This window comes from Pterocles gutturalis, unplaced genomic scaffold, assembly GCF_000699245.1.
Source record: "Pterocles gutturalis isolate BGI_N339 unplaced genomic scaffold, ASM69924v1 scaffold38855, whole genome shotgun sequence".
Taxonomy (NCBI): domain Eukaryota; kingdom Metazoa; phylum Chordata; class Aves; order Pterocliformes; family Pteroclidae; genus Pterocles; species Pterocles gutturalis.
The window spans coordinates 9,661-35,154 of NW_010147445.1; the positions used below are offsets into that span (position 1 = coordinate 9,661).

The window sequence follows — 25,494 nt, forward strand, 5'->3', positions numbered from 1 at the left end:
CAACACAACATAAAAGGTGATTATTCACAAGTCTTGATACAACACAAACACCAAGGGCATGAGGGATCCACTTGTGCTTGCCCCAGGTTTTCTTCATTTGTAACTTAGTAAAAGCATTCAGTATTTTACAGATTTGTAAGAGATAAGCTGTTCTGCATTGAAGTCACTAAGATGAAGAAAGACTTGTGCTCATTTTTATTAATAATCAAAATTTTACTCAAAAATACCACTGTGGCTGAATATTTACTCTTAAAACCTCTTAATAATTATTTCAAATAAGACAAAACAAGACTGAGAAAATTTTGTGTTATCTAAAAAAAGCCAAAGAAGGTGACTTAGAACAGGAACTTTTTAAAGGAAAAATTTTAAGGCTAGTTCAAATGCTAAGTTGATGTTTTTTTCCTTACTTTCAGAATATCTTGGGTTTCATTCCACTTGTTTGTCCATTCTTTGGTCAGTTCTTGTACCTATAAAAGAAAACAAATATTGGAAAAAAATAACATCATCTAAAGTACTTGATAATGCATTCTCAAAGAAGTACTAAATATTTGCGCACTTCTTTGTGAAGTTTAATACTTAAACACTTAGAACAGCACTGTCGCTCCTCCAGTAAGTGTTCATACCTACAATTTCTCTCTCTCAAAAAGGAAAATCACAAAATTCTTATTTCTAGTATAAAATGAAACAAAGGACAGGGATAGCCACTACAAATAATGGCAGGCATTTTCAAAGAAATGGAATAATTCCATAAAGTGCTTCATCAGTCCTTCAAAGTATACTGCCACTGACTGATCTTGCAACTGTAACAGAACAACAACTCCTTTCCTACAGTACAGGTAGGCACATTCAGGCTAAAATGCCCTCCAGAAATTGCAGAGGATGGCACACAGAAGAAGTAGACAGGCAGCCTTCAGGAGAGAATCGGAACAAAGTTTGTTGCAACTCAGAAATCACACACTTGGCTGAAATTAGCACAGAAGTGAGAAGCTGCTTGCAAAGGCATTAAAGACAGGGAAAGCATTGGGTATGAATGCTTAGTTTTTGTCCTGCTTTTCCTACTCATCCCATTGTCTATCTCGTAAGTTAACTCTCAGAGCTTCCATACCAGTAAAGGTTCTTTTCATTTCAGAGCCTTTCAGACTTTTTAGAAAGAGGTGCATGGAGGGTGTTTCAGGCAGATCTACCTCAAAGCTCTGACTGACTTGAAATCACAATCACATTAAATAGAACAGAGAGACACTTTAATTTTTTAAATCACCAGATGTCTGTGTAAGAATTAAACATTTAGGCTTCTAAGAACATACACAATCACACTTCAACTGCAGAAAGCTGCAAAAAAAAAAAAAAAAAAAACAAACCAAAAAAAAACCAAAGAACCCAGCTATTTCCCTTTATTACTTTACATATAAACCACTGTAAAAAAAAAAAAGGTCATCAGTGCAGCTCCGCCACACATCTCCACATTTGCTGCCTGCAGCCTACTATCCTAGCCATCTTTGCAGATCAGCTGCTCATTAACCAAGGGGAACTAGAGCTTCTCTCATCTTTACCTGTATCTCAAGATTTCAACAGAGAAAAGTAAATACATCTTTCAATGCATCATATCAGCCATAGTGCTGCTAATCAGAATGTTAAAACAAAAAATAATTGAAAAGATTAAAGAAAAACATGAAGGATGTTCATCATAAGTCTATTCACCACACCAGAACAATTTCCATTCTTAGAAATCATTTAAACATTGTTCTTATATAAGGACAAATCAACTCATTAAAGCAAGCTACCATATATTTGTCCTCTAATTTAAATTAAATTGGTGATAAAGTCTTTAGATCTGTATAAACAAATTAATTATTGCACTCATGCAATTATAAAAAATTTATAACCACTGCAATATCTACTAAGAATTTTTAGTAATTACGTCTACTGTAATTATCATGAATAGTAATCACATAACCTTCTAATGAGGCTGACAAAAGATAATAAAATATGCTAGATATACTCCCCACAGAGGAGAGGCCAACACTCCTGAGCAGGGCAAGCGGTGATTACTGTCAGAGCACGAATAACATACTCTAATTAGCATATAGTCAGCAGTTTAGATTACTCAGCTACTCTTAGATAAAAGCTTTATGTTTGTGCACAAAAAAAAAAAGCACGCTACATGTACTAACAATATTCATTCATCTCTGATTCAGCTAAAAATTTTTTGAAACCTAGTATGAATTTTAAAAAAAATTTGCAACTGAAGGCTCATACTGTGGTTATGCAGGTCCTTACTTTAATTATTGAATACAACACAGTAACGGTTCCTGCATACACTACAGAGTTATAAAACTCATTCCGAGCAGGAACTTGGCTTATGCAGAAGCCTCAAGTCTACTTTGCAGCTATGGTTCATACTAATACACATATTTTGTCCATTTTTGTGATTAAGTTCACTTTTAAAGTATTTAAACTGAGAAGTATTTCAACATATCCTTAAAACTGGTATTACCAATGGGAAACCTGAAAAGTGCAGACAGATGCCATACCAATTACTTAGGTCAAAACAGGATTCTCAAAGCAATGCATTCCTTCTCTAATTGTAAAGGTCTAAGCAGCATCTGCGTAAACCTTACAATTTAAACCAGCTAAGAAGCTCCTGTTTTGTAAAGGTATCATATCTACATTTGATTGGCATCTCATTGACAATACCCAGAACTAATTATTTGCTGCCATGTAGCTGAATCATTCCAAATACTTTCCTCTCTCCTCTTCCAAAATCTGAGTAATACTGTTTTTTTTTTTTAATTTGCAGTAGCTTTAAAAACAGACAATTATATAGAAAAGACTTAACACAGAATGCTAGAATAAAGAATGAAAGGTTGCAAATTAGAGAAATGAGATTACCATTATATCTATATTCTTTTGGACTCTATGAGTATATCTACACTGTTTGGGAATTTTTCCCAGCCTCTGCACTGGCCTGGATTATTAAACAAAACTTGGTGTGAGGCACACCTAGATCTTAGAAACTCCCCAAAAAAGACAGCTAATTAGGCACTGAACATTTGTACATACCAGATTTAAGACTGAAATTTTCTGAAAACCTACCCCACAACACAAGTTATTGATTACTTGAAAACATAAGAGTTTAACATTTTCCCCATAAATCGTTTACTGTATTCTCTACACTGAATGCTTTATTATTGTGATTACTGGTTACTGATTGCTCTGATTTAGTGGCTTTTCTCTCTCTATTCTATTTACAAACAGGCTTTTTTAGTAAGGCTAGCTGGCCTGGAAACAAATATTTTCATTAAATAGAACTGTTATACAAATATCAAAGATATACTTCATTCTTAGTCATAATGTTATCTTACATTAGTAGAATAACAAAATTACAACTTCACATATAGTTGTGTTTTTTTTAAAAAAGCACCAAGCCAATGCTGTTTGGTGGGAGAAAATTCAGTTGGTTTAAAAAAACAAAAAAATCATGAAAATTACCAGCACTCCTGCATCCAGATCCCTCCCCTTTCCTTTTTTTTTTTTTGTTTAAAAACTGTTTTATGAAATTAAAACTCACCCTTGCTTCATTCTGCTGAAGCTTTTCTTCCATACTTAAAGCTGTCGGAGAATCCAAGAGTGCGATCTAAAATTGTAAAAAGTAAACACTGTCAAGTTAAATAAAGGAAGAGAAAAGTAACAATTTCTGCTGGAATCAAATTAAAGAAATGCAATTGTTCAACTTCTTTGATTCTTTAGGATGAAGTATTTTAAACTCCAGTATACACCATTTTACCTTGAAATACTGTAAACAGAGTAATCAAAATCTTGTCAAAGCAGATGTTTCAAATACAAATGATCGGGTTGAGAGTGCAATTTTCACACACTATGTACACACACGGTCATACACATACAGACACTGAAACCAGACACAAGTTTAGATGTACTGGGGAATTACCTGTTAAATCTTTATATTTCTGTTAAACTTGAAAAATTATTATGCATCAAAAGTTAACTATTTTGCTATAACACATGTATATAGCTTATCTTTAATAAATATATAGTAAGGTAACTGGCCTTAGAAAAAGGAAACCTACTATACAACACGCACACGCAAGCAATGCTCATTATTGTGACCTTCAACACTGAATCCAGCATTGTATTTTGTTAACCAGTGATATACAGAAGCATTTGCAATACAGTATTCTGAGAATATAAAGGAAAGCCACAAAAGAAATTATACAGAGATTTATAATCTACTGTGCCTACACATAACACCACCTGCTGTTTTACCAACCATCACAAATTCAATTAACTTTAGCACATTCTCTACTGTTTGCCACACAGCCATCTATCACATCCCACAACTGAACCAGATTTATTTTGTGATATCCACTGTTTTACAGCTTGGAACTAAGTCAAAGCATTAGATCTTCAAAGGAGTCCAAGTTACATCTACTTTGTTAGCTCTAAATCTAACCATATTTCAAAAATAAATTAATTTTCTCCTCCTAAAGAATACAGGAAAAACACAAGTATAATAGAGTAATTCAACCCCATAAAGAGTTTTCTAACTGTTTGTAACAAAGCAGAGCTCTCTGCTTCAATCATCTACAATACCTATTACCTATTACAATACCTATTACTGCTTCCCGTCCCCTTCTTCAGAAAACATTTTATAGCATGAAATCTAGCTGAAGTACTAGCCTTCTACTAAAAAAAGTCTATCCTGAACTGATATTTCACACTGCACAGCCCATCCAAAATAAAATTAGATAGTTCTAGAAAGAAACCTGAAGTATCGTTTCAGATACTTCCAAACAGTATTTGCTCAAGTATGAAATCTAGCAGTCCCAAGTGACATTATTTAGAAGAGACGACTGGCCTAAGCCATTGCATATTCCTTATTGTTAGCTTGGTTTCACCATCCTGGAAACAGAGGAGAGTTAAAGCTAACTGAGCTTATGCAACAAATGTTTATAGTGGCTAATTGTGATAGAAGAAAGAGAAACAGGCAAAAGGGAAGTATAGCGTGACACGTTTTCTTGGATCATCACTGAAAATAAGTCTACGTATTTAGCATGTTACCTGCTTTCTAATGTACTGTGCAGCCAAACACAAATAAAACGTATTGTTCAAAGCCATCCATACTCCCAAATTTTTACGTTTACACATCTTAAATACTTTACATCTTCTACTTCTGTTAAGATACTAGACAAAGTACCTCTTCAGTCCATCAGGCTAGATCCAGGAAATACATTACTGCTCAGTCTCCTTATGCTGTGGTGAGTACCTGGTCCACAGCATGCTGCAGTCAAGCTCTGATTATATTAAGAGAAAGCTAAAAGCTTTGGGACGACAATTTTTCCCCCCTTATGTTAAAAGAGATAATCTACTGGCCATATGGAAACTGATTCAATCAGGAAAATAATATTCATTCATAGCCTCATAGAGCTTGTTTACTCAAATCAATATAATGAAGATAATCATCTCATTACATTCTAGAAATAGATGTTATAACTCAAGGAAAATTACACATAAATTTAGAGTAAAGCTAACCTGATTCCCTTGAGCAAGCAGGGCTTTTAATCGGGCTATTTCAGCTCTCAGCTCACGGATCAGTTTGACGTTAGGATCCTCATTAATAGTAGGCTTGTTGATGATGTTTTTGGCCCTATTTGCATAGCGAAGTGTACTTAAAGTTTCTCCATAATTGACATCAGCAGGTGAAATAGCTAAGGAGAGGAAATCAGAAATAGTTTATCCAACACCATATGTTTAATTTAGTAAAGTTAGTTTATATTTTAAAAGTCAGATAAACTTAATGTGGATGAAGAGACAGAAATATATGATTAACCAATATGGCTAAAATTTGTTCCAATTCTTCACCTAGCTCCACACCTTTCATGTCACTATAGCTTTGCTTAAGTAAGCACTGTATTCAAATAGTGTTTCAGAATAATCAGGTCCAACAATCAAGCACTGTAAAGAAATCTTGCTGTCAATCTACCTAACATTTACATTTGTCTGGTAAGTATAAATGTCCTATACTTTACACCAACAGTGGGAAAGAACAGTGACTATCTTGTAAGTATCAATGTAACCATTGAATAGAAAATTCATTTCAGGTAAAAAAATAGTAGGTTCAGTCCAAGTTTTGAAGAGAAATTAAACAGCATTCAAACAAAAAGCAGACATGAAAACCAAAACAAGAGAAGAGCTTCTATAATTTACAAACCTAGCTGTTCTGCTGAGCTGCAGGCACCTGGCAGCACACAGAACTTTTGCCTATCTGATACATCAAGAGAAACCAGTATTAACAGGTAACTTAACCAGGAAAAATAGTGGAGTTTAAATGGAAGCGCTAATGCTATCCTTCACTTAATTTTCCTAACAATACACGAGGTATTCCCAATTAAAAAAATAATTCCTGCATCCAAACAGATGAGCAGCAAACACAGACAACACCAAACAGAAATTATGAGGGACCAGAAATCTTCATAATCAAACTGAAAAAAAGACCCAGAGAATCAGACAATGAAAACATCTGAATATATAATCAAGTAACCACAATATTCTGCCCTTCCTCACTCTCTCAACAGAAACAGATGTTCTTTTTGTGGTAGAGACTCCCTGAATTAGGGGAGAAGCACTTGGCAACAGACTGTACTTCCTCTAGCTCACACTGACACTTCCCTACTTCACCTACTGTCTCCTCTCCACTACTCAATTATTCTCTTTCTGGAAGGATGTTACAATACGCTATAGAAATATGACAAATCAGAACTGGATGTATTTTTATAAGAGCCTTTCCTACAAGTTGAAATGATATTCCTGCTCTTTGTGTTAGTTACAGAAAATGCAAGCCAAACCTATCTGGACAGCTTGTCAGACTCTGTTAGGCAATTCAGCCACATTACCAGTAGAGTTACTGTTGGAGAAAAGATCAACCACCAGGGCTGTGCCTAGCAGAAGCATTGTTAACAGATGAAGAAGCAGCTGAAAAAGCAGCTGGGCATGTAATCATTAGTATAGGCACTGAAATCTCACTGTGTTTCTAAAATGTCTCTTCCCAACCCCTCTGTCAAAAAAAAAAAAAAAAAAAACACCCACCCAAACAAACACAAGTTATTCAACCATGTAACTGAAAGCATCAAGAAGAAATATGTCAGCGCAGTGTTACTTAAACAGCTAGAAAAAAACAAAGCAGATTTGGTCCAAGATCTTCTTTTGGTACTACTATGATCAGCTTGAGGCAACAAAGCAGCATGGATTCCAGAAACATCCCCAAAATCATGCAACAAAGAAACTGCTAGCCAGAGAATTTGACTGTAAGAAAGCGATTGAAAAAAACAGAACTTGTTCCAATGCATTTTATTCCCTTGATTCTGCTCTCCCACCATTCCCAAGAGAGGACTTCATCAGTTAGACTGCACCTCATTTGAGTAGGAAAGAGCAAGAGACATTTCAGAGCAGCTCTTCTCTTCACACCTTACATCTCTGAAATTCAGAATCCTCCCCTTGCCTTAAACATCCTCCTGGGTTCATTTGGTTTTTTGGGGGAATGGAATTCCCATTCCAATTTGTTGAAAAAACATGCAATACATTTGCCATAGGTAGGTTTTGAAACCAAGCAATCCTTACAGAGCCTCTTACAGGTAAAAAGGAAACTGTAAGAGAAGTTTGCAAGATGACTGATCATAAATAATTAAATTTAGACAAAAAAGTTAACACACTGTACTCAAAAAGTAGGTTAAATAAAAATGACAGTCTTACCCATTGAATGTCACAAGAGACCAGGTTGTTTCTGCTACTAATGCAACTAAAACAACACAGTTTTGGAAAAGCAAACTGATTCCCACATCAGTGTCAACTATATGCACAAGGGTGAATTTTTTTTTTTTTACTGGGGATCAAAATCTGCAACCGGGGCAGGAGAGGCACAAGGGGAGAGAAGTGCAAGACTTTACCTACATCTAGGCTTGAGCATACACCATGAGTAACAGAGCTGTCTGGAATGCAAATGAACATCAAGAATAAACAGGAATTATTACTCTAATTGGTCAGATTAGCTAACCATTACACTGTGCATGCATCAAAGAAACATAGCAGTGAGGCAGATGTCAGAGCAAATGCAAGCCATTAGGCACATACATTTGGATGATCTTTACTTATGCAAACAAATGTCTAACAACTGTACATGCATAATCTGGATGCCTTGTGACATTTATGACCAAATATTCAGACAGTGATATATGTACCCAAACAGATAACCTGCAGATGAAAACGAAGCTCTCAAATTCTAAAGGCATGTCTGCTATTGTTCACGACATAACTAAACAACTAGACTGTCCTCATACACATATGAGGCCATATATAGTTCTACTGCTGGAAGAGATCTTCTGCAGAGTGTAGATACAGGCAGCATTACCAGAAAACTCATAAAGAAAGAAATCATTAATATGTGTAAACAACGTTCTGCCTTAAAGCATCTAGAATCTAAATATTTACTGCCACTCCTATTAAGCATGAACTGTTCAGGATGCAAAAAAAAGTAATTTAAAAACACTTACTGGCAATCATTATGGTTTTAGAGTTTCCTCCTAGGCTATCCTTTAACAGCCAAGTCAACACAGAGTCCCTGTAAGGCACAAATACTTGTTTCTTCCTTGAAAGAGGATTTGTTGAATCCTGAGATAAATCAGCTGTGATTCAGAGGCAGGAAAAAAAAAGTAGCAGTGATGTATTTTCATTCATTTTCAAAAACAGTACACATTAGGCCACTATTTGTGTAAGTAAAATATGAACAAAAGTGTAAGTAAATAAACAGAAAGGTATTTAATGACTAAAAAAAACCCAAACCGGGAAAGCACAAAAGCCAGAGACTTACCTAAGGCAGAAATTACATTTCCCAGAGTAACTAGAGATTTGTTAATATTCCCTCCTTCCTTTAATCTAACCCCTGTGGCACCGGTGGCATCTGCTCTCTCACTTCCAGCCAGATCTACCAAATGAATCTTGCTAACAGTTTCACAAGGCATTTCAGAATCGAATTTAGCCTACAGAAGAAAAAACAAAACAAAACAAAACAAACCCAAAGAAAAGTATGTTAAGTTACAAAACTGTGAAATTTTACTGAATCCAACTTTGTGGCCTTTTTTCATGTCATGACTGAATTTAACTTGTTTACAACAGCAGAGCTTCAGAAAACAGATGTGTTAGAGGTTCCACAGAAAGGCTTTTGATCATGAATTGCTGCTTAACTCCCACATAAGTAGTTACTTCTTTAAATTGTAATATTTGCAACTTTTCTAGCCACTTCACACATTCTGTGAATTATTTACATCATGCACAGTGAACATGTGCTGCATTCATTTTATTAAGCTTTCAGAATTTGTATTTACCTTTCAACAAGTTATAGCATACACAGAGACATTTACACTCAATTTCTCCTCCTATGTCCAAGTTCAAGTAGTAACTGCAATTTTATTCTATTTTTTTAACTAAGGCTTCCTCCCAATTTTTAATCTTAATTCAAATAAATCAACTCAGATTGCCCTGTATCAAACTTCCTTCTACTTTTACAGTACAACAGCAGAACAAAACTTTTTGCTGCCTGCCTCTCATCCTCTTCTGAAAGCTCTGCAATGAGTAATTCATCATTAGTGAACAGCTTGAGCACAGGATTTTTTGTGTGTGTGTGTGTGGTTTTGGGGGAAGACATGCAAAGTTCTGTCAGGAGAGCAAACCACCTCTGTGATACCTACTCTTCACCTAGTAGTTCATCTGTGGACTGTCTAAAAAGCCCCCCAAAAACAACAGTGAAGAGCAGGAGTCATTAGAAAAGGAGCTTACTACATTCAAACAAAAAGATCATTAGGCTCTGGGAAGATGTGATAAATCTCTCCATTATTCCATATAATCAAGGAATTACCAGTAACTCAAGGAATATAAACAGGTTTCCAGTAGTAACAGATGAAGAGTCATCAAGAAAACACTCAGAAAACATTTCTACACTCTATAATTTGGGCTACAAAGACAGGTTTTTTTCTAAACCTCGGATAACGTCAGAGCGTAAAAGGTAGTCCATTTTCAGCTCTGGCTCAAGTCTCACAAGTGCTCCTCACCCACTCCTCCTGTCACCACAGCACTGCGAAACACACCGGTACTGGTCACTGTTATTTACCCTGAATTCCCAGTAAGTACCTCCTCAAAATCTATTAAATATCATATTAAGTAATGACATTACACTGTAAATTTTAAAGATTATAATCACTGATAAACATATTTCTAATTCTCAAAACAGTATCTTCACACTTTTAACTTTCCCTGTCACAAGACAACATCGCCATTATCTACCCATACTTGCTTATCTGACAACATTATTTTTTAATTATCATATGAATTATTGCATGTAAACACATAAGACGGGGGTTGTTTTGGTACCTGAGTGAAATTGATTGTGAAAATGGCATGCGACCTGCTACTGACATCATTCATTCCAGTTGCAGCTGTTGTCCTATTTATATTTCCTGCATCCATAAGTTCCTCTACATCAGTGTAATTTTGCACTAAATGTTTAGATAGATCTAAAGAAAAGGAGAGTGTTACAATATGCTTGATTTTCTTTACAGAAAGATTAAAGTTACCCTCTCTACTGCAATGTATTGCTGCAATTAGTGTTTATTGTCATATTTGTTTATTACTTAAGGAAAGGAATAAGGCTTCAGGTGAAAAATTAAGAACTTACACATTTACAGTGAATTAAGAAAAAACTATGCAACCTTAATAGAACTATCTAGTGCAATAACATAAGCATAATCCCCCAAGAGACATGAACCTTCCCTGGTAGAGGACAGAATAAGACAATTAGATGCTAACAGGTTATTTCCATCTAAATATTAAAGATTTAGAAATTATAGTCAACAAATTCTTAAAACCAATTTCATCTCTTAACATTAATTAAAAATGTGTTATACAGTCTTTATCTGTAAATTTATATGTATAACAATCTTAGAACTAAGAAAGCAAGTGGAGATACAAAATGCTTTTATATCAAAGAAGAGCACCATATCCGTCATGATTTATATTTTAAAAGATAAAAATGCTCTCTGCAATTACATATGACATTTTAAAACAAATAAAGGCAATAAAATATCCAGTGCAAAACACTGAAAGTGTTTTTACCCTCTACATACGGCCCTTCTTTTGGATGTTCTCGTATTCGTAAATTATTAGTTTTTGATGACTTCCGTCTGAGAAGATCTCTCACACGTTCGTTATAGATTTCCAGATAACTGAAAAGATTAGAAAACCACTGACTGATTCAAGAATCTTTAAAAAAAATAAAGCTATGTTAACACTGTGTTTGAAAGCAAGAAGCCTAGAGAAACAAATGGAAAAAGCCAAAAAAGCAAGAAGTAGAAAGGAAGTAAACGTTAGCAAGATCAAGATCTCCTAACATCCGCTCAAAATAGTGTAAAAATAAGGAATATTATGTCTAGTGGCAAAGGCATTTTCACTATCATTTAAATAAAGCAAAATGCACAGCTGTTGAAGTATTGCACATTTTTACTAAGACTGCCAACAAAAATCAATTATAGAACTGAGGCCAAGCATGGAAAGTTATTCACAAAACACACACTTTTCTCAGAGATAATATGTGAATAGGGTGGTTGTAACTGAAAGAAGTTTGATAACCAGCAAATTATTAACACACCAAGACCTACCTGACTTCTGTTCGAAAGGATGCCTCATTCCGCTTTGTTTTTTCACTTATTTTGCTGAATAATCCTTCACAAATTCGAGGTATTAAGCCTGCATCACCCTGCAATAACAACAATTCCTATTGTCAAGGCTATATATGCACAAGCAGTAGATTGTGCAAAATAAAACCCAAGATCATTAGTTAAGAGTTCCAACATCCACAAAAGGTAAAAAATGGTACGAGCTACAATTCTTTGCTATTGGGATACATTTCACCCCTCTCACTTAGTTCAAAGAACCCCAACTGTTTAAGGCAGAAACTGGCTCCTCAGAGCAACATAAGAACTGCGTTAACTCTTATCTTTTCTAACTTCTCCTTCTACCTCATTTCACTATGGACTTGGCACCATCTCCAGAGAATGGGATAAGAGCCATATACATGCATTCATGAGTCATTCTCATTCACAGCCCCAGTCATCAGTTCACAGTACATCCTGTCGTGAAAGATGCAGCAGGTCCTCTGAATAAATTAGTATACAATAACTAAACTAAAACTACATTCATGGTATCTCGCAATGCAGCTACATTAAATTTGATATTTAACTTCTGAATGCTCGAGTCAGCCATTAAAGAGTTTTTATGCACAACATGTTCAGTCAGTTTAATAAACCAAACTGGAAAAATATATTCCTTCTCACAGATCCCTATAGACAATGTGGCAGGGCTGCGACTATCCACTACGGGTCCTTGCCACTTCAGTTAACACAGCAGCCAGCAGCAGCAGGATGTTATCTTCCTGGTTAAGCTGGCACTTGAGAATTGGGAGGCTGCTGCTCCACCACTGATGTAAAACACGTGTCAGACTGTGAGGCAGCAGCTAACACTGCTGAGATTTCCAGAGACTTAGCATGCAGCTCTCCTCTTTCTGTTGCTCCAGGGAGATCCTTTTCCAGATGAGCAGCCAGGCAGTTAAGTCACAGCCAAGGTTTTCAGAGTAGGAGAGTGCCATGCAGCTCTGGTCTCAGCTGACAAGTGGCTGCTTGCTCCCAGCTGCCCCGTTCCCACCTTCAGATTAGGTGGATGACCAACCACCTGCTGAGCACACCTCCTCCCCACCACCTCAGGAAGGCAGCAGCTAACACTCCTTCAGAGCTGAAATGAGTGAATGTGGCTCCCAGGAACAAAGACTGAGGACATGAACATACAGATGAGCTTTGGGCTCAGAGATGCAAACTCACAAGTTGCTTACAAAACAGGCTGTCAGCTACAATTTGCCTCCAATCCAAAAACGCATATTAGTTTTGATGCAATGGACTACTTCTAATTCTGTGCACTGCTAAGGCACGAAATGTTCTTGCTTACGGTTAGGGGGCCTTGTAACTAAGCAGGAGGCAACTTAGGACAAACCAAACATCCCATGTGAGCATTGCCCAGGCACTCCAGGCACCCACGCAAGTTTGGTGGGATTCTACAGATATCTGGCTACAGGAAAATATGAAGACAGTGGACTACTCTGCACCAGACTCTGGCAGGGGGATTGCTCCACAGGCAAATCTACTCTTCTACTCAGAACCCCACATAAAAATCTGACCCTTTTTGCCCAAGCCCACTCCAGTCTGCTCCTGTGCTGGTCCCATTCTGTCCTCATTCTTCAGCTTCTTGCTGTATTTTATGTCCCAGCAATCTTCTTCCAGGTGCGAACTCTAAGCTCCTCTTCCTATTTCGCCTGCCCAGATATAATTCCCAATTCATCATCCAGTCTGTTTTTTAATCATATTCTAGCCCTCCATTTTGCCCTTTTCCAGCTCCTTCCTCCACTTAATCAGAGCCTCTCTGTGACCTGGAGCTAGGGGAGCTCTCAGCAGCTACTTACAGGAGCCATTACTGTGGCCCCTCCCCTGCTACCAAACCAACCCAACACACAAAACCGCAACACTTTGTCCTTCCCAAGCCAGCCTTCATTCACTGAAATAGTAATAATCTATTCTCTTCTTCTATCATACCTAGCCCTTCACCTGATTGCACCTTGGTTAAAAAAAACCTAGATGAAGGGAGAAACTTGCAGCTTCATCAGCCTTTTTCTGAGGCAGTTGCCTTTGGTAACAGAGGAGCAACCTTTCCCAGGACATATCAATCTTTACTCCAGATAAAGTTTCAGGGTTCAGTATTGGAACTTCCCCCACAGATTTTTTTTAACACAAGAAAGAAAAGTAAGACTTTTCTTTCATCTCATGCTTAGAAACACCTGAGCAGTTTTAATTAAAGCTTAAGGAAAAAACATGAAAGATTCATCAAAAAGTTTTAGGCAAGTCATTAGCGTCTGACATAACCGAGCCGCTGCAAAGAGTCCTAAAATAGCCAATATTAGCTCTACTTCAGTAACTTCAACCACAGCAATATAGTGATAAGAAAGTAAGAACACACAGTTCCCAGCGTATTTTGTCAGTAAAATATACATCTTACAGAATGTATGCCCTCTATCAGAAACTATATTTAAACATTTTCTCCCTTTTCACTCCCTACAGCTACAGAGCAGAATCAGCTACATCTGTGACAAGTTTTTTCCAGGTTACAGAATTTCCAGCCATGGAAATCTGTAGCACCAAAATATGTAGTTCACTCCAGAGCTTAAATTTCTCACTAAAAGCCTGTTTTCCTTCTGTGCTATCAAACCAGACAACTCCTTATTGCAATCCAAATGTACTGTTCTCCTTACTCATCTGCCTTGGACAGAGGGAACAAATTATTCCCTTCCTTTCTCCAGCAGCCTGGCAAGTTCTGTAAGACTTTTGTTCCTCCAGTCTTCCTTTCTCTGCTTACACAAGTCCGACTTTCCTAATAGATCGTATTTTATAGATTTCTGATCATTTCAGTAACTCTGCTCAAGACTTATTTTAACTAGTCCACATAGTTCTTTAAATGATTGCTGTACATAGAATTGCAGAAGCCTTCCAGAGCCAAGAAGAGCAGATATTGAAAGCAAAATAAGAATAGAATTCATACTTTTTAAGAAGAAGTAGTGAAAAAAGAGAATTTCTTTCCAATTCAAGTTTTCTTATAGCACTGTAGTCTCTCTGACAGGGCCATAAATTTTCAAGCATTTACCTTGGCAGCCGAGTATATTTTATACATGCTCTGTACAAAGCCAGATTAAAGTATTTATGTATCATGGCAAGAAGATTAGACCTTTACTATTGAATAGCGTCAAACAAACTTCAGCACCTATTCATTTGCAAAATGTTTTGATTATTACAGTCATTACATATAGTGAGGCAGTCTCATAAAAATGTCACTTTTATAAATTTCCGAAACAGAAATCACCATCTAGGTCATAAGATCTTTTCTGGTTACAAAAGCCTATTCTGCTTACCGTACTGAAGTTAAATATAAAGCTACTTATTCTGTGGCAACTGAAAGAAAGAGATCTACAGCTAATTTTGTCTCCTAAACTGAAGGAGGTGCAAATCGCCCAATATTACTACATTTCAAGAGAGTGATCTAAGGTAAGACAAATGGCAATATTCCCCTTCTCAATTCTGCTGGGAGAAAACAGGTTGGTGTTTTCCCCAAGTATTAAAGGAGAATGAAACCTATAGAGGCTGCCTTGCAAACAGGCTCCAGTCAACCCTTTTAAACTCCTCCACTGCCAACAGTTTAGTGGGTTCTTTCCATGGAAACAATGCAAGAAACTACTCCTGTCCTTCACTCAAACTGCCAAATGTTCCTCCTACCATACCGTCCTCCTCCAGGGTCTTCACTGCAGTGCTCAACAGGATTCAATCCTTAAAATTAAAGTTACTGTACCATCTCATAATGGTTTGCTGAAACTCATCCCCAGCCTCTAGTTCTCACTTGACAGCCTTCTCTAAAATGGGAGTCCAGGACCTATTTTAATCTTCTGACCTTTCAAAAGAGATCTAAAAACCAGACCTCCTCAGAAAGAGCTAATCATTCATGTTCTCAAAAATAGTTATCTTTTTGTCTTGAGTTGGGCATAGAAAATCAGCGGTAATGTTTGAAATTTTTGGTTTTGTTACTGAACAAAAGTTACTGCTTTTTGTCCAACATAAGAGTACCACTTAAATACACTTCTTCTGACTGTAAATAGCTACCTATAAAACAAAGAGCTTCTAAAACCTTTGATTACTACTAGAAGGTATGACACATGGGGAGCCAGTAGCATACAGACAGGATCAAGCAATAATAATTCCATAAAAACACTCTCTTGCAATACCATAATTTCAATGCATGCTACAGAATAAAAATGCACATTTGCAAAATAAAACATACCGCATTTCCCATCATGGTGTAGGACTTCCCAGATCCAGTCTGTCCATATGCAAAAACACAAGCATTATAACCTTCAAAAGCAGATTTAAGCACATCTGTACCAAGATTTTTGAAAACCTAAAAACAAAGAAAGTTTTCTAAGACAACACAAGCTGGGAAAACAGTTGTCACCAGTCCAGCATGGCAAATATTAAACAATAAACTACCACAACATAAGCTATTGGCATCAACCAATTATATTTACTATAAGACAGGAAATCAGTACTTCAAATAAAATATTACATTTTACTACCGTATTTAGTTTGCAGCACTGCAACAGTGTATTTTCTACTTCTTTTTCTGTCAGAGATCTACCTGACATACAAAATTACAAAAAAAAAACAAAACCACTCCCTTCTTTCTATAGCTCAATTTTCTTTCAGTGCATCTCAGATACTTCATTCACTTTTCCTTATTATCTACTCACTTGTATTTTTGCCAACTCTGAATGGTTTGCAAATATCCAGCCTCGTCTTAAAAGGAAGTGTTTCACTGATCCTGCCTGTTTCTCGGTATGTGTTTTTAGAGGGTTTTGTTTGACTGATTTTGTTTTTTCACTATAACCAAGCTTAAGAAACCAGACCATTATTTTCTCCCTATTTCCTCCCTAACTGGCTTTTACATACCAATTCTTTTTAGGCTGGCAAATATGGAAACATGTTTTCTATATGGTAAGTGACCCTCTTTCCTCAGCTAGCCCCTTCTCTTTTGCCTTCAGGTTTACCTCTGAAACTGGTAATGATCCCTCTTCCACATCCCATAATATGGGGGTCTGTTCTCACTTGCAAGTTCAGCTCTCAGCAGATGCCTTCATCACCTTCCTCTGCAGCTCCACGTCCAGTATCCCTCCCAGATTTCTGACCTTTCACTATCATTGCCCCTCATTTCCATCCATACCCCCACTGGCCTATTGGTGCAGCCCCTCACTCAATGAAACTATACATCTGAGTCTCCCAATCCAAACATGATTTTCAAAAATCTCATAGATGCTTCACATAATTTGACTACTAGTTTGTAGTATGTGATTTAAATTAACCAAGGCGTACGAGACATTATTAATAGCAAATGGCACACACACAGTATAATCATGCTACTGCTACAAGGGAGGAGTGCTGGGTAATTTCTTTAATCATTAATGCTCAGTTGCAAGCACGCCTTTGGAATACTTAACTTGACCTTCCCTTGAGCAAAGGAGTTACAATGCTGTAATCTGTTATACTGCTCAAAGACAAAGAGTATAAAGATCGGCCAAAGCACCATTTCTCTTTCGCTTGTCACTTGAAAAGGAACATCTTAGTTGAATTCTCCCTCCTGACTAACAGCTCCTTTATTTTTTCCCCTCTTTTCCCTTTTTCTTCTACATTCAAGTTTTTACCTCACCATCTGGACCAAGTCTTGATTCACTATTGTTTCGACTGCATTTTCTCTTCTAAAAGTGTGTGTATACCTTGCAAAGTGATTTGAGGTAGTACATAGGAGAGACAGTTACAGTCAGTGTTGTATGAACACAGAGCCTTAACACACAGGTCAGAAGACAAGACCATCGTTAGGATGGGACTTTGTCAGAACCAAATGACTGGAACACTGGTTTATCACAAAAGGGCAGTAAGCTCATCAAAATTCTATTTAGTTTGTGATCATGGAACAGAAACAAGAAGCTTGATAGTAAACTCCCACTCTCATTTTTGAATACTAAAGCATATTTTGCACCTACAAGGCATATTAATGGTGCATGTAGTATTAGACTTCCTTTTTTTTTTTGCCTTTCAAAAGGAAAAATACAACCACCATGAACAAAGTGCACTAGGCAACCGCATTACCAACAATGAAGATCAATTTTATTCCATGGCAAGATGAATGCAAATGAAAGACACCCTTCTTCTATGTCACTGGTGCAGTAAACTGGAAATTCTGCAGCAGCTCGATAAGAGCTTAACTACAAAGTTTTCCAATCAAATATGAAATTAATAACACAAGCAAAACAATAACTTGTGCAGCATTTGTTTAGAAATTGCACTCCCATGATTTGAAAATTTCTTTTGTTTTCAATGCGCTGCACATATTGGAATTAAAACAACACTTGAGACGGAGACAACAATATTTTTGTTGCTGAGCAAGGGAAGTTAGCATTCTTGCCAGTAAGAATGAAAGAGGCAGTCTGGGGTTATGGGACAAACTGTAACAGCAGAATAGTGAACATGGACATCTAAGCCATGTTTAGGATTTATTGTTAGCATCCTGTTACTACAAACCATAAAGCTCATAGCTTAACAAAGAAAAAAAAAAATCATAGCTCAAGGCTGCTGTGGCGAGCCCTGTATGGGCATTTTAATTTTTTTTTTTTCCTAGAAGATCCTGACACAGGCAAGTAATACTGATTTTTCCTCAACCTGACCCACTCAGGCAAACACAGGCAAAATAGCACCAATAAGGAAAAAAACAACCTTCAACGAGATAAGAAGAATGTTTCTGTTTAAGTGAATTAAAGACATATGCTTGTTTCTCAAAAGTGATTTTTTTCAAAAAAAAATTTCAAAAACAAATGTAGTGCTCAGAGAACTTTTCTAACTTGACCTTGCAAGACAAATCAGACAAGAGAACTAGAAAGAAGGCATTTAGCCTACTGTATTAGAAATCACAGCACTTAATGTTATATAAATGTTTAAAAAAAAAAATAAAAAAGCCTCAAATTCTCAGGTACCTAGGGAATTCCTAAATTACACAAGAAGCAATTTCAATGCAAAGAAGTTTCACAGAATGCTTTCAAGCCAAAGAATATAGAAAGGAAAAAAATCAATTATTAACATTCAGAAATCCTACCATTTCTTGACAAACAAAGCTGGGACTTTTACTATCTGCAGAGAAATAGGAAAAATCATAGGTAAAGGTCTTAGTTCTTTCTCGTCCTGTGTCTCCAGTACCACCCTCTGGTACCTATTTAAAAAAAAAAAAAAAAAAAAAAAAGAGAGAGATCTGGTACAATACATCCTGATGAAGTAATTAAAAACATTTTACAATGAATAATGAGAAAGCAAATTTAACATAAAGCTATACACATTTAGAAATTTATAGTGACAAGTTCACCTACTATTCCAACAACAGTGAAAAAATTAGCAACAGATACACCTTCCAGCAAGAGGGACAGTCATGTTACAAGACAGCACAGACAGAATTTTTTGGATTGTAGCTTCCTGCTCCTAACATCACAGTACATTTTTGTCATAATTCTGACATTCAGTTAAATCAGTCTTGTATATGAAATTCAGATTTCATTAAGGGATTATCCTGCACATATAATATAATAGGAGCCAGAGAGACCTTCACATGGTGAACAGCATTTCAATGTGGAGTCATAACTGAAATGGTGTTACATACCTGCTCCTTAAGGCCATCATCATGCTCAAGACATCACAGTTAGCATGATACTTCAGCAATACACACTGCTATCTGAATCAGCCTAAACAGACTATACACTGATACTCTTTCTCATGTATTTGTCATTGGAAACTATCTTGCAAAAACCTATTTGCTGTGCATGATTTCTCTTGCTGAGAGAAATGTTAAAATAAACTATCAAAATACTATAGCAAGTGATGGGTACTTTGGCTTTAGTTCATTTTCATGGGAATTCCAGAAGACTTCTTCTACAGATGAAGCAAAGGCTTAACAGCTACGAGGCACTTACGTCTCTTCATCTTTCATCTTCCAGCTAAGTAATGACCAGAGCAATAAACCTTAGAAAAATGGATGAGATACAGCCTATAGAGTGGTTTTCAGAAAACCACGGTGCAGCACATGAACAGTTTAACCTGTTCCCCCAAAGGATTACTTCAACACTGTATTTTAAAAACTAAGGGCTGTTCTCCACAGTGCAGTGAGCACCACTGTTTTGTCCATTCGTATTTTGGCAGCTATTCAGTTAGGACTCCCTTCTTTAAATTGTGTTTACTCACCTTTAAATTTGTGATTGTTGTTTTATTTTTTTCCATTGAGATAATAAACTTTGCATTAAGGTCTTTCTCCCTGTAAAAAAAAAACACCAAGACTTGAATATGTTAAATAAAACATATCACAATCATCCACAGTGATATTTCCACTCAACAGGTTGCTCATCACAATTATCAAGTGAATTAACTTTTATTTCATTTTTAAATTGTTGTAACCAATGTTTATTTATTGCTATGTGATATATTTGAAGTACTTGAGCTTGCGTCCAAATCCCTTCATCTAGAAACAGAGCAGCAGCTTGGAGAAACCTGCTTCAGAAGTTTGACTCTGCAAGTCAATTAAGCGGTGTGTTGTTAATTTGAAGTACTCTGATCCAAAACCCAGTGAAGTCAATCATGTGGCTCTAAGGAACCATGAAACAGAACGCTACAAAATAAGCCCCAGCCTCTCACCACCACCCTAGCAGCAGCAGTTCCCATTTACCCATATAGCCTAGGTAACAGAAACTAAATATTTAAACCACAAAACCCCAGTATTTTAAAACTCTTAGAAATGAGGTACCAACATATGTTTTGAGCTGTGATGCATCATGGCAGTGCAGGAGAGAGGCTCTGCTACTATGGGAGTGTTACACCGGTTTGTTGCTTCCCAGAAGAAGAAAAAAAGCCCAGTCCTGCAGCAGTTTTTTCATGCACCCACATCTATTTCACATTAGTTGTTTCTGACTGTTTTCAAAACTACAATAAAAATTTGTTAGCTTAGTGTCTAAAACCAGCACATATCAACCTGCTTGCTAGAGATGGGATTTCATCATAGTTAGTCATAAGAGTAACACAGGCAGCTCTTGAATGACAACTTTCAGCACAACATCTCCTGTGTTACTAAAAACATGCACATGAAAAAAAAAGAGCCAGAAGAGGAAGACTGCTATATACACCATAGAAAACCCTGCCCCCCAAATGCTAACAGAAAAGCCTGTTCCAAAACCATCTGCTAAGTCACCTGACAAACTGGCGTGCCCAACTGGTGCAAATGAAAGCAGAGGGCTTTAAAGCAGTAAAGTGCAACTCTACAGTATTGCACAGGATCTCAGCAATTACTTGCACCAACCAAAAATGAAAAAGAGAAACTTCCTCCTAGTAACAGGAGACCTGCATTCGGTATTTTAGTGTGACCTTTTCTTCCTCGTGGTGCACTGGATCACCCAACTCCATGTTCACCAGCTGACTGTGCAGCTACCCTCTATTCACATTCACTTTTCCAGTAGAAATTCTAAAGAAAAGCAAAACCCATTTTAAAATCTACACTAATGAATAAAGATGAGGCAAATAAAAGTGCTTACTTAAATATCAACACATTAAGTTATTTACTAAGCTAATAAAACATATAATTGTAATAATTACAGCATTAATTATGCAACTGAATTTAGATCTACCATTGAAAAACATCAGAAGTGTGCCTTAAGAGATGACTCTTAGTCATTTCCATGCCATCCTTACTAGCTTTTACTAGGTCTACACTTATGAGACTGAAATACTAAAATACAGCATGAGTAATAAACAAGGAAATGGAGAAGTTTGCAAAGGTATTTTTCAGTAGGAAAGAGATTTTTGACATGGCAGTAATGCAGCCTGGGCATGGCTACTACTCACCCTGCTCCCTGAAGTGTCTCTGTCTCTAACTATTTGCTTGGCGAACATAGAATAAGCAATGCGGCCCAATTAAATGGTCTATCTTACAATCAAAATCTGTTTTAAATATTATTTCTAACCTGCTTTCTCTAGCAAGTCTGGAAGGACTCTAGGCAGGAAGAAGTCTGGGTCAGAATTATTGTGCTTTTTTGTCTGTATTTCTTCATGCTTGAGGTGTATGAGGAGAAATAATACAATATGTTTGTGCTTTCTTTCCCTGAACTAGCCAGCTCTCCACTTTACAAAACCTTAAGCCACTCAATAATGGAAAACTGATACAAAATGTTTAAAATCTAACATCCATATATGAACTACACAAAATTCTGAGAAGCCTATAGACACTAATTTCTGTGATAACACTAATAATATTACTAAATATTATTAAAAAACAATGATTTCAAAGAAAAAAAAAAAAGGCCTTGTAAAGCACTACCCAATAAAAAAAACGTAAATTGAATTTTGCATCTTTGTAGGGGAAAGGATAGGGAGAAGACAACCTGAAAGAGGAATATTATGGCCAGAATCAATAAGCCAACCTGGGAGAAGTTAAAAGAATTAACAGGAATCAAATGCTAAAGCTTCATTTTAATATGAGACACCCAAGTATAATTTATGGTATACCTAAAGAGCTTGAGAGGATCCCATAAAAAACAATTGCTTGCATGATGCCAGTCATTTCCAGGCACTCATTTAATGCAGTTCTTCAGCAGGGGCTGAGTCCCTTTTGAAAAGTTTTGATTGCAAGCCCCACCTTAATTAAAGGTTCAGACTGTAAAGAACTGCATTGCAGCGCTGGGTACCCTTTGGAAAACCTTCAGGGCTAGGAGAACCCTACTGCAACCAGCTGCTCCTCCAGCATCCATAGGAACCACCAGCCCTATCTTAACCCAGAGACAAGCCCCAGCCGCTACCCAAAGATGCTACCCCCATGAACTCCATCCCCTTCATTACAAAGCAGCATCAAGGGGCCAGCTGCCACAACTCGTTCACAATTAACACTTTGATGATTTCAGAAAGCTTTCTTCCCTCCACACCCCATCTGCTCACACGGCAGAGTTTGGGGCCAGCCTCCAGGCTGTCCTCACTGCTGTTTCACACACCACGTGGAGTTCCGGGATCACAAGGGAAGGAAACGTCTAACCCGTGATCCCGTGGCCCCTGACTAAACTACAAAGAGATCAAGCAGGCAAGCTTCTTGGCCCAGACACCAGGAAATACATCAGCCCAGTGCTGTTAGTAACACCCTTCTATTGCTAAATTCACCTAGTCATCTAGCAGTTGACTGCGAGGAGGAGAGGGGAAAAGGGAGGTGAAAAAAAAAAAGGGAAAAATCAGAAAAACTACTTCAAATAATACTATCACTTTATCTTCATATAAGCAATATTAATATCAGTACCAAGATATGCTTAAAAGAACTAGTATACTTGTCATGTAATGGGATAACTTGATAAATGGCTTACTTGGGCAAAGTTTTAATAATTTTTCTTCATCCCAAAGGGCACATGGGTTATGAAGAACTGACCCAAACCGAAGATGATTCAGCAGCTTCATGGAAGAAGCTCCAGTGCAGATATCTCTACGTCAAGTTTTTTTTCTCTCCTTCCCTGCTTATTTTCAAGGCAAAGGCCAGAGCACTTTTTGCACCTCCATGGGCATCTACTCAAAATCATACTACAGGCAGTCACATGTTAGTAGTTATCTCCAGATTTCAAGGCAACTTTCAATGACCCCTATTCTTTATGTCACTTACCCAGTCCTCCGTAAGACTTTCTGAAGATCCTTCCACAGAGAGAAGGGAGAAGAGCACAGAAAGAACTGTTACCTCAAATATAAATCAACAGGGAAGCTTTAGAAAAATCCCTATTACAGACATGCAAAATGTGTTCGGTCTTTTTCCAAGATCATCTTCAAGTCCCTTCCTTTAAGGTCCTTCAATGGAAGGTTCAGTTATTTATATAATGGCTTTTTATTAATCTGTTCTGTATTTTTCAGACACTAGAGCATCTATTACAGCTTATCCCATTAGAAAAATTATGATATTATGTTTTCCATTGAATTGGTACTATGGGAATAAGTTGTGATTACCATAATATCCGTCAGACATGACTCGGAGAACAGAAGGAACAAGATGCTTTTCAGCTGGGGGCTGGGAAGGGGAAACCAAAAACACCAGGACAGATAGTGCCATCAGTTTTCCCAAATAGTGTTCCTAAAGACCACTTCAGCAAAGCTCCAAGTATGCACAGACAACAACATAAGCACTACCTGAACTGTCTGCAGAGCACCTCTGTGTCAAAATATAAAGAGGGTCTGTAAAATACGCTCTTGGAAATTCACTAACCTGTAGACATCTAATGGAACATCTATTGGAAAAGGATTATACTGAAGAACAGATGTGCAATTTTGTTTTTCAACTACTCAAAAATGTAGTCTGAGCACTTGTAAAAGCAACTCAGCCATGCTCAATGGCTTTTCTTTTCAGCAAAGTGCCTGCTACTTCTTATGTTCACATTTTAGGCACAAGGTTATGGATTTCCTATTTTATCACTCCACTTGTTCGCTACCCAGGTATTTCTGGGGTCACAAAGTGAAAGCACAAGGGTTGCTTAATGACTTGGGGAAATCAAGGTAGATTCAACTGAAAAACAAGCATAAAGTGTGTCACAGAGAGACTTCAGATATTTTTTTGTAGGGTGGTAACATACCAACAGTACATTTGCCCTAATGTCCCACTGAATTACACAGAACAAGAACACTTTCCTTTGAGCAGGTCTTAAAAGGGCAACATTCAATTCAACTGTATGCTTTAAGAAGTCAGACAAAAAGCCTCCTACACAAGAAGTTCTTTGTTACTTTCTGTAACTACAGGAAAAGTAAAGTTGGTGCAACGTGAAATATCACACAATTTCTGTTTCATATCCAGAGTTTTTGTTTGGTTTGGGGGTTTGTTTTTTTTGTTTGGTTGGTTTTTTCAACTTCTTCAATGCTTACTGAATCACTTTGTAGAAAGTGCATGTTCTTAAAATGTGATTCCGTATCTAGATGCAGGTTAAAAATATTCACAGAATGTTAGAGATTGGAAGGGACCTCGAAAGATCATCTAGTCCAATCCCCCTGCCGGAGCAGGAACACCTAGATCAGATCACACAGGAACGCATCCAGGCGGGCTTTGAATGTCTCCAGAGAAGGAGACTCCACAACCTCTCTGGGCAGCCTGTTCCAGTGCTCTGTCACCCTCCCCGTGAAGAAGTTTTTCCTCATATTCAAGTGGAACCTCCTATGTTCCAGCTTGAACCCATTGCCCCTTGTCCTGTCACTGGATGTCACAGAGAAGAGCCTGGCTCCATCCTCCTGACACTCACCATTTACATATTTATAAACACTGATTAGGTCACCCCTCAGTCTCCTCTTTTCCAGGCTAAAGAGACCCAGCTCCCTCAGCCTTTCCTCATAAGGGAGATGCTCCATTCCCTTCATCATCTTTGTGGCTCTGCGCTGGACTCTCTCCAGTAGTTCTCTGTCCCTCTTGAACTGAGGGGCCCAGAACTGGACACAATATTCCAGATGCGGTCTCACCAGGGCAGAGGAGAGGGAGAGGAGAACCTCTCTCGACCTACTGACCACCCCCCTTCTGATACACCCCAGGATGCCATTGGCCTTCTTGGCCATGAGGGCACAGTGCTGGCACGTTAATCTGGTGGTCTGTATATAAGAGCATCTTAATCACCTTTTGGGTTAAAATCACTTTTTCCATAAACATCAAAAACAGTTTCAATACAATGTTGGCCAAGACCTGAAGAAGTCCAGTAATCTGATTTAATCCCAAAATTCT

General features: G+C 37.3%; 1 protein-coding gene across 1 annotated transcript; it reads right to left on the reverse strand.

Annotated features, from left to right (window-relative positions):
* Positions 1 to 407: 407 nt before the first annotated feature.
* Positions 408 to 21,185, reverse strand: LOC104470923 (kinesin-like protein KIF16B; the record flags this gene model as incomplete). The annotated part of the gene is made up of 11 exons (XM_010086045.1): positions 21,123 to 21,185; positions 18,844 to 18,957; positions 15,985 to 16,101; positions 11,718 to 11,815; positions 11,176 to 11,285; positions 10,435 to 10,577; positions 8,879 to 9,047; positions 8,562 to 8,693; positions 5,548 to 5,723; positions 3,569 to 3,634; positions 408 to 467 (listed from the first exon to the last, which is right to left on the reverse strand). Coding segments are annotated over exons 1-11 (1,248 nt in total), but the record flags the coding sequence as incomplete, so codon positions are not given.
* Positions 21,186 to 25,494: the final 4,309 nt, after the last annotated feature.